The 9,639-nt window shown below is 43.9% G+C and overlaps 1 protein-coding gene across 2 annotated transcripts in view; it reads right to left on the bottom strand.

The window, feature by feature from the left end:
- Positions 1-4,970: 4,970 nt before the first annotated feature.
- The window catches only part of BBOX1 (gamma-butyrobetaine hydroxylase 1), a 34,380-nt gene continuing 29,711 nt past the window's right edge, over positions 4,971-9,639 (bottom strand). Inside the window, exons 7-9 of one of the 2 annotated variants that reach the window (XM_077929737.1) lie at positions 9,169-9,335; positions 7,991-8,192; positions 4,971-5,639 (exon numbers count right to left, since the gene is read on the bottom strand). In XM_077929737.1, the coding sequence (XP_077785863.1) occupies positions 8,032-8,192; positions 9,169-9,335 (328 nt within the window). In that variant the 3' untranslated portion in view covers positions 4,971-5,639; positions 7,991-8,031. Of the gene's footprint in view, positions 5,640-7,145; positions 7,423-7,990; positions 8,193-9,168; positions 9,336-9,639 lie in introns of those variants that run through there. The other variant, XM_077929729.1, reaches the window with a different exon arrangement.

The following is a 9,639-nucleotide window of genomic DNA, read 5'->3' as shown; positions in this document are numbered from 1 at the left end:
ACAGGAGAGACGCCTAAGGGAGGGCAAGTCTGGCGCAGGCAGCTCCGCCGGAAGCAAGGGGGGGGCCAGGCCAGATGAGAGCTCTGTTCAGGCTTTTTCCATTCGTCGGTGTTATACGTGTGGGTCCAACAGCCATCTTAAAAGAGACTGCCCACAAAGAGCGAGGACAGCTGCACAGGAAGGCTTCAAGGTCAATCAACTGAACTCTCATGGGAACCAGTCGGGTTTCCATGGCAACAGGCCTGGGAAGACAGGCAGGCGTGGAACTGAGGCTGGTGGACGTGCCAGGAGCCAGGAGGAGACTTATCAGATAACAGCTAGTCTGGCTTTGTCTGAAGACAGCTGTGGGACAGAGCTAAATTTTGTTATTGACTCTGCAGCTAACTGCAATTTGATTCCAGAGACACCAGCTGTCGAGAGGTGGAATTGCAAGGCAATTCCGGCTGGGAAAACTGTACTTTTTGCGAATGGACAGAGAGGGAATGTCAATAATTATGTAAATGTGCATGTGCTTGCTTTACAGGAGACGATGGAGTTTTGTACCGTTCCTGGGATGCACCACTGTCTTTTATCTGTGCCTTATTTACTGAAAAAGGGATTTAAGGTTTGTTTTCAGGATGATGTGTGCACAATCTCCAAAGGAGGGAGGATGCTTGCCAAGGTTAAAAAGGGGCAGAATGATCTCTTCATTCTTAAAACGCCTCTGGAGGGTGATGGGAAGGTTGAGAAAGCACAAGCACTGCGTGCTACAATTCCCAATCATGATTCATGTGTCCATGCTTGGCATACACGAACAGCTCATGGTTCTCTAGAAGAACTACAGGTGCTGCCGGAGGTTTCCAAAGGTTGTCACATCGCAGAATGTGGATATGCTATAAATTGTGAAACTTGCAAACTGGCAAAGGTAAAAGGATGCAGTTATCCAAAAGTGGAGAGGGTAACCACGAGACCTTTTGAACTGGTCCACATAGATTTGTGGGGTCCTGTAAAGGAACCAAGTCTGGGGGGGGCCAGGCATCTGCTGACGGTGCAGGATAATTTTACACAGAATACATGGACCCATGGTCTCAAATCCAAGGATGATGCAGCACAGCTGATCAAAGGATGGATTGAGGAGGTGGAACAAAGGTTTTCCACCAGAGTGCAAGCGGTGACCAGTGATAGCGGAGCCCAGTCAACAGGTTCTGCTTTGCAGAAGTTCTTTCGCAAGAAAGGGATACGTCACTCAGTGACTTCACCCAATCAGTGGGGGGTGGCAGGGCTGAGACGCCAGGCTCTGGTTCAGGCTGCACAGGTGTTGCTGAAAGATTCTGAGTTACCTCCAAGGTTTTGGCTGGAGGCAATCAAGTATGTGAGCTTCACCTGGAATCGTACTTACAATACGCTAGTAGGTGACACACCTTTTAGATTGTTGCATGGCAGGAAACCCCAGATTCATTTTTTGCGTATGTTTGGTGCAAGTGCATCTGTGCCGGTACCTACTGCTTTGCAGGGGCCAGATGGATCCAAGTTCCGGAAAATGATCTTCTGTGGGTATGAGCCAGCAGCGAGTGCATGGAGGTTCGCATTTCCATCAGGTGATCAGAGTAAGTTACTGATCAGTAAGCACGCTGAGTTCTATGAGCAGGAGAAAAGGTCAAAAACTGCTGTCCAGCGTGATCTGCTCTCAGAATGCCTATCTGATTCTGAGGAGGAAAGAGAAACAGAGGCTGATCCCGATGATGAGGACCAGGTACACGATCAGGGTTCAGAATCCGATGATGATGATCAGATCACGGGCCAAAGTCAGGAGCAAAGTCAGGAACAGGAGGAGGTATCTGTAGTTTCTCCACAAGATGTAAAAAGAACACCCAAAAGCGAGCCCAGTTCTCCTGTGAGTGTAATGGAAAGGATTCGAAAACGTTTTAAGTCAGAGGGGGAATCCCGTGATGCTGAGGACACATCTTCTGGTGGCAGTGAGTCAGAGGTAACATCTGAGTTTGTGCCCAGAAGGTCTAGTCGCTCAACAAAGGGCGTTCCACCTGAAAGATACCAGGCAACAAGTGCGTGGGCCAGATTCGCACAGTGTGATTCTGGAAGTGTTGAAGGGGTTCAACAGGTGCCTGAGAAAGATGCCGAGAAGGGGCACAAGGCAAAGGGGAAGGTGTTGAACTCAAAAAGGGTCTTGTCAGAATGGGCGGCAAAGGGGGGTGTTGGGATTGGAACTTAACAGGTTAAGTTATTCCCATGGTGCCACCATTCTGACGTCAGTTTTCGAAGGTGGGAGGAGTTTGGGAGGAGTTTGTCAGTCTCACTCTGTGTTGTGAGGGGAAAAGAGCAGTTTTGTAATGGCTGCAAGCAGTCCTGGATTTTTCTGAGGAAATGATGAAATAAACGGCTGTAAATAGACAAACCTGTGCTCTGTGTGTTCGTCTGCAAGCTGAGCCGAGAAACATGACAGTTTTACACCGCTGTGTGAAACCCTGCTGAGACGTGACTGAGAGCTCCGCTGCGGAAGTGTGCCGGGCGGCCATAAATCGCTAATCGAGGATCACAAATCAATTAGCGGGAGGCACGTGAGATTAAACAGTCCAATATAAAGAAATCACCTTTACAACTGCAAGAAGCCAGTAGGTTCAGAAACAGGCAACCAAAATGACTAAAGGGCCAGAACAAGTCTTGTGTGAGAGAAAGGTTGCAGTATTTATGGCTTTTTAGTTTGGAAAGAAAAGTGAGTAAGGGTGGACATGCTAGAGATGTATAAGGTTATGCATGGTGTTTAGAAAATGGACAAGGAGACGTCTATCTCTACTTACCTCTCGTAACACCAGATCCCAGGAACAATCAATGGAACTGACTGTTGTAATGGGAGGCAAAGCACTTGTTCACGCAGAGCATAGTCAGAATGAGGAATGTGCTCCCATTAGATGACTTTAAAAGATTAGATACATTCATGGAAGATGTCATAGGCAGGATGCGTCGGAAAACCAGTTACTGGGAGAAGTTGGGAGTGTGCTGTTGCCGTCAGGTCCTGCATGCAGGATTTCCATAGGCATCTGCTACTGTGTGTGTGTGGATGGCAGCTTGGGCCTGATGCTGACTAGTGTCAGTTGTGCAAACAACTTGGGGACCAGTTGACTCCTAGCCTGGCTCAGGTGCATCCTCAACCCACCCTCAGAATGCCCTGTTTGGGGGCTTTCCTCCAGACTGGGAGGGATACCACTAGTAGACCATCAGTCAGCAGGTGGAGGTCTGCACTGCTGGAAAGCCAGCTGAGCTGGGAGGGGTGAGCAGAGGGACAAGCTGAGCATTGATTGCAGACAAACTTACTGGAACAAAAAGAGGATAAGTCAATGCACTTCTCTGCTCCCCCCTAGAAAAGAGGTGAGAAGGAGAAATAACTTTGCTCTTAAACTGCTTTGTTCCTCTGCAGAGACAGAGGAAGGGAGTAGTTATATAGCTCTCCACTTCCTTCGACACAGTAAAAGGAGAGTTAAGCTTTCTCTAGAGTCCCTCCACAGTTTCTTCACAGGTATCCTATAAATTGTGTACAATTACCTTAGGAAGCCACTAGATGGAAACCCTTCCTTGCCGTTTACAGACCCGAAGGAAGGCAAAAGGCTAGCGCTGTATAGTACAGACAAAATACCTGGGGTTAAGATCCAGGCATGTGTAGGATATTCAAAATGTTTTTATCATCAGTATTTTGGAAGTGTATTTATGCTGACAAGCATGAGTTGCACTCCTCAGAATGCTCCATGGAGATTCAGACTAAACTTTAGGAAGAATTTGCAACTCAGTGGCATGATGGGAATAACAGAACAATTGCCACATTGAGTTCCCATTTGTGCATATACAAAATAGCATGGGAGCTGTTTGTCCGTGGTGCAATCCCAAACCCATGAGTACCATGACCATGTTGGGTATGGGGTCATTGCTTTGCGTCCCCAGTTTAAACTAAGATAGCAAAATGCTTCAGTTGCCTGGCTTGTCTAGTCATCGGGGTGTAGCAAGCAAGTTCTATGTATATTCCCATTCTGTTATTGTGATTTCACTTGAAAGAAGGGATGCATAGGGGCATAACCTGTGACTGGGTGCAGAGGTAACCAGGTGTGGGCTTTTGTGTGGAACAACTGTGAGCTCAGCTCAGTTCTGGTATCAAAACAAATTCCTGGATTCATAATTTTTTTATTTTATTCTAAGTGTATCTATTCTGCACCTGGCTCCTGCTGGTGGATGTTAAAATTCTAGTTAAAAAACAAAGGAAATGCCTCAAGCCTGACGTCTGCCCTTCCCTGGGATATAAAATATCAAGACAGCTGCTTGTGGGAAGAACTGTGTGTCAAGAGAAACTGTGTCCTTCTGATCCAGACATTGGTATTTACTCTGCTCCTGAAACAGCTACCAAATCAGAAGAGTCTGGGAATGGGGGGAGAAATTCACTTCAGTTCCCATTCAGGGGTGAATCTACCTAATTCAGAGTTTCTGAACCCCAAACCCAACCAGCCTACAAAATTCACACCATGTTGTTGCTGTCATTGTTGACTAACTGGAAATCACAAATCCATTTACCTCAGATCACTTAAATTGGCAAATGGGGGCAGGAGAGGATGTCCACAGGCAAATGCCACAGGGTAAATTTGCTTATCTATGCCATGAAGTATATGGAAAAACAGTCCTACTGCACTAACATTAGTAAGACCCACTCTGAAGGAACACCATTCTTGCAACAGGGGATATGCTGCCAAAAGCAATCCTCTTATAGATTTGGCTGAGCCACAATTTCCCTTCATGTAGCCAAGCAGCTTTCTGTTTAGAACAAATCAAAATCTTATCTCGGCAGTGCATATCTACAAGTTTAGAGGTAATCATGGAAAGCCTTTTTGCTAAAGTAGTCTTCCTCCAGAATTATCTTTATTTTAGCATCTGTGCAAGGCACGATTATAGCGAGAATGGGTTTTTGCAAGTAGGCAAGAATCCAATCGGATAACTGGTTCCAAAACTAAACTTTATTAATGCATAAACACACGACCAAGTGGTTTTCAGGAAGCTTTGGGGTTGAAAGGCTGAATCAAACTTAAGAATTTTTGGTTTTGCTGTAGGAAAGCACCATCTTAACACAGTAAACACAGGAAAGTTGACTTGCAGTTAAATGAGCAAGACCACTGGAAAATTGTTTTAATACACACAGATTAGAAAACATAAAACTGTTTGGATGGAAAATAAGAAAGGAATTAAGGGGATCGAGTAGCAATTAGAAGCCAATGTTTATGTTATGTCACATCAACTTGTGCTGTATTACATCAAACTCTAAAGTGATGCCAAAATTCAAAGCAGGAAGGAAACGCCACTATTTTGTGTTGCTTGGGGCTAAGCTTGCATTCTCAAATCCAGATTTCAGTGTAAATCTTAACTGTAACTTCAGCTCATTCTACTACGAAAAGGAGTGGGGAAATAATAGCATTTATTAAAGCCAGTCTTGAAGTTCTCACATTTAGGAGAAGTCTTTTGGGGCTGAATAGATGCCTTACACTTCTGTTGGTTGTAATCAGCCACAGCTGTACTGCCAGGTGAATTCAGGCGAGTTTGCTCAATGCCCCATCACAGCAGCGGTGTGTCAAAGAGAGCAGGGTGGCAGTGGTGCCTTCTTGGTGGAGGCACTGCAATGATCGGGGGGGGGGGTTAAGGAAGATAAGAAAGCAGTGAGGTCAGGGGAGATTTGGGTTGGCATCCTCATTTTCCTGCACATTCACATATACTTTTAGGATGTCACTATGCCACCAACACAGAGGTCCTCCAATTGTGCTGTTGTCTCGTTCCATCCGTCCTGATGAATGCAGCATCTCCTCTGTTGAGAAGGCACTGCTACTTCTGCCGCTGCTCTGTCCCCATCCTTCCACCCCCATCATGCACTGCTGCTATTCCATCAGGCTGAAAAAGACTGGGAGATGGAGAGCAATGCCATTCCACTGGCTCTGCTGAGAAACCAGCTCCTTTTGGCTCCTCCTCTCCCTCTAACTTTAAGAATTGGTACTGTTGTTTGCTTGTTTTCCTCTTCCTATATCAACCCAAAGCCATTTTGACTTTGGTGTCATGCCTTTTAGATTGATTTTATGGCAAAAGAGCAGGGCAAAAATGCTTCAAAACAATAAATGAAATAAACAGAGGAAGCGCAGCAGCAGTACTCAGTGGATCACAATGGGTTTTCATCTTTCTTTTGAGTGAAGCTGAGCTAAAATGCACCCCCTGCTTTAATTTCAGTGATTTTTCAGGGAGGGAAACTGAGGCCTTCCCAGAAGTGGCAGTGTTTCTCTCGGTGGCTGACAGAGTGTCAACAAGAGGTTGTGTGTGTGGCCAATTTACAAAAGGCAGAACCTAGAAGGGGGGACTGGATAGGGCTCTTTTTATGACAGAACCTCCGGCTGTGGGATGCCTCCATTATGAGGCCAGATGGGCGGGGTACAAATAATAAATTATTATTATTATTATTATGAAGAAGTGCAGAGCCACTGAGGAGGCTGAGATGGAGGTGGTTGCCTGCCTTTTTAGAAGTAATGGAGAAAGAGCACCAGTTGGCAGTCCAGTCAGGAATCTCCAAGCACATTACCATAGTAATGTCATAGACCCACCCCTTGCTGGGAGTATCAGTTGTTATTTGCTAGTCTGTCCATAAAAGGCTAGCTCTTCAATTCTGTTACATGTTGGGGGGAGACCACTGCAAATCAGGCCTTAAAACTAAACCAGGAGGACCACTCAGAAAACATTGGCATGTAGTGGACTAGCAATGACATCATCTGGATGTCTCTCTTTTAAAAAACCAGAGTGAACAAGGGATTGCAACTCTGGACCAATATTGGTCAACAGGGCTAGAATGAAAACAACCAGAGTCAGTACAACAAAAACAATTCACCCTAATTCTTCTAAGTCCACTTCAGTAAGAAGAGCAAGGCACAAGCTCTCAGTTTCATCCAGCAAAGAAACATTAATACGAACAGGGTTTAAAAGAATGCCAGCATCACTGATGCAATAGTGAACTACTTGAAGTGGGAAACATGGAAGAAAACAGTTGCCAGTTCTGTACGTCACAGGAATTCCATTATGGTAGCATAGCCAAATGGGAGACCAATGCAAGACATTCATTTTTCACTGTCATACTTTCTGTATGGTTTGCAGTCACTCTGTGTTTGTTTATTGTTACTATTTTAAAAGAAAAGCAGTATCAATTTGCCTTTCAGATAATCTTTTGGGACTTGATTAGAAGATAAAACGTGTTGCTCTCCATGTAGCAGAAGATAAAACGTGTTGCTCTCCATGTAGCAGAAGATAAAACGTGTTGCTCTCCATGTAGCAGGCAAAATACATATTACTGTTGTAAAAACCTGATAACTGGTGGTGGTGGTTGATACCGTTGTCACCAACACCATTTTTAGCCTGTCTTTCTGTCTGTAAGAAGTTTAGAATAATAATAAACAGTAAACTCACAATGGTTAACACAAGAAAAATCAACGTTTATTTTTCTAAAAACCCACCCAAATCAATAAAACATTTTAAAAAGTATAAAAGACAAAGCCAGATGAAAACAGTGAACAGTACCCTTCAAAAGCCCGCTGAAACAAAACAGCTTTGCTTACAGACCAGCAGTGATATAACTATGTGGACTTAAATGGGAAGGGTATTCCACAAAGTAGACACCATTACCAGAAAGCCCCCTGCCCATTCTGGTTTCTTTGGCAACATCATTGGCAAAGCATAAGCTTTCAGATGGGCTCCAATACTTGTTGCAAATTCTTCACCACTTCTGCCCGGTCATCCTAGTTGCTTCCTTGCCCGTAAACCTCTGGGGAAAATAGGAAGTTTGGCCAGGCTGTTGTCAGCAGGAAAGGCCGTTTACATGATGTTATGCTAACCACTCACGTCAACCTTGTTTTAACAGGGGAGCAAGAGCTAAGACAGCCAGGAATTCCCTGAGAACACTGAAAACCTAGTGGATCCGTTGAAGGCTACCCCACACCTGCTCAGGCTGCAAGTCCCCAGTAGTCAAACTTTCAAGGGTTACTTTCTGCTCAGAACGTTCTTTCGCAAAATTCGGAGCCTTGACATCACCACATCCCAGTCTGCATAAGCCCCTTCAAGGTGACGGGATATCTCTGTTCCTGCTTCGTAACTCTGCCGACCGTGAAGTAAACGCCAGTTGTCAAACACTACTATTTCACCTATAAATAGGAAGAAGGGTGTGTTTTAGAATACAATTAGTAGTAAACGTGTATGGAGTTTTCGAAAATGTGATAGACCAGGAGAAGTGAGAGACCAGGAGAAGGCCGGCCCAAGACATTTTGGCACCTGAGGTGAGCCTCCCTCCCTACTAGGGAAACAAGGGTGAGGGAAGATCTACATCAGGAACTGTGGGGGGAGGGAGGATAACATTGGGGTCTGCTGCCCCTGTGGATTCTGCCACCTGAAGCGGTTACCTCATGAGTGGGTCGATCCTGCTCATAGCTGACAATGTTTTGTGTTAGTGAAGCCCCATCAAGGCATTTTTTAAAATTGATGTGGCAATGCATATATAAATAATTTAAATTTGTTGGATTTTATTGCACTAGCCAAATAACATCCAAAGAAGGAAAAGAAAGGGGAACACACACACACACACACACACACACACACACACACACACACACACCAGTCGCTACATAGCTAGAGAAGAATGACAATATAGCTTTGAGCAGACCCAAGAGTAGGAATGTTGGAGAAATTCACTGCAGTTCACATTTTTAAGGTGAATTTTCCCATTTCATGGGAAAAAAATGCAATTTGGGGAAAAAAATCTCTCTTTCAAAATTCAACCTATTTTTGGGATTCAATTCTCTCAAGAGAATGTGTACAAAATTGTATATATTGGTGAAAATGACATAAAAATGCAAGAGAAATTCATTGCAAAAAATGTATGTAAGTCAAAATTGCATGCAAATGTGTATATTAGGAGAAATATGCACTAAAATGCTGGTGAATTCTGGAGAGGACTTTTTTTTAATTGCAGCCTATTGAGGAAATGCAATGAACTGCATTTAAGACTTAAAAAAAATGGGAAACAGAGAAACCACAATTGGCAGATTCTTCACTCCTGCATAAGAAAATTGCTATTCTTGCTACGGAAAGCATTTTGGCTTATTATGCAGTTACTTTACTTACCTGGTTTCATTTTGTAGATGCATTTATTATCTTTGCTGTTTAATAAATCAACATAGTCCTTGAGAGCAGCATAAAATGGCTTTACTTTCTCAGCAGGTATATCAAATACTGTGTCTCTGGTTGCATTGTTGAAGTTGATACGAACCACTTCACCTTTCTCATCCACACTGTTGATATATACATAGGGAGAAAAATGTGATGTCCTGAAACTATTTCAACAGGTTTGGTGTAAGAAAACATAATTAGTAATTATTTGAAATTGTTTTGTCTTATAAGGCTCCCATAGCAGCAGTTCTTCACTACCATGCAGTGCTTTGCTAAGGGTTATGGTAACAAAAAGCAGAATTAAAGATATAAAGATAAATTTCTCCTCCCCCCCCCAACCCCGCAACTCTCCCCACCAAAGTATATTACAACGTGATACATCTAATAGTACAGACTTTTTTTTGAAAAAGCTGCTGTTTTTTTCTT

This window comes from Podarcis muralis, chromosome 1 (assembly GCF_964188315.1).
Source record: "Podarcis muralis chromosome 1, rPodMur119.hap1.1, whole genome shotgun sequence".
Lineage (NCBI taxonomy): Eukaryota > Metazoa > Chordata > Lepidosauria > Squamata > Lacertidae > Podarcis > Podarcis muralis.
The sequence above is the reverse complement of the archived record's forward strand: the minus strand, read 5'-3'. Positions and strand labels throughout refer to the sequence as shown.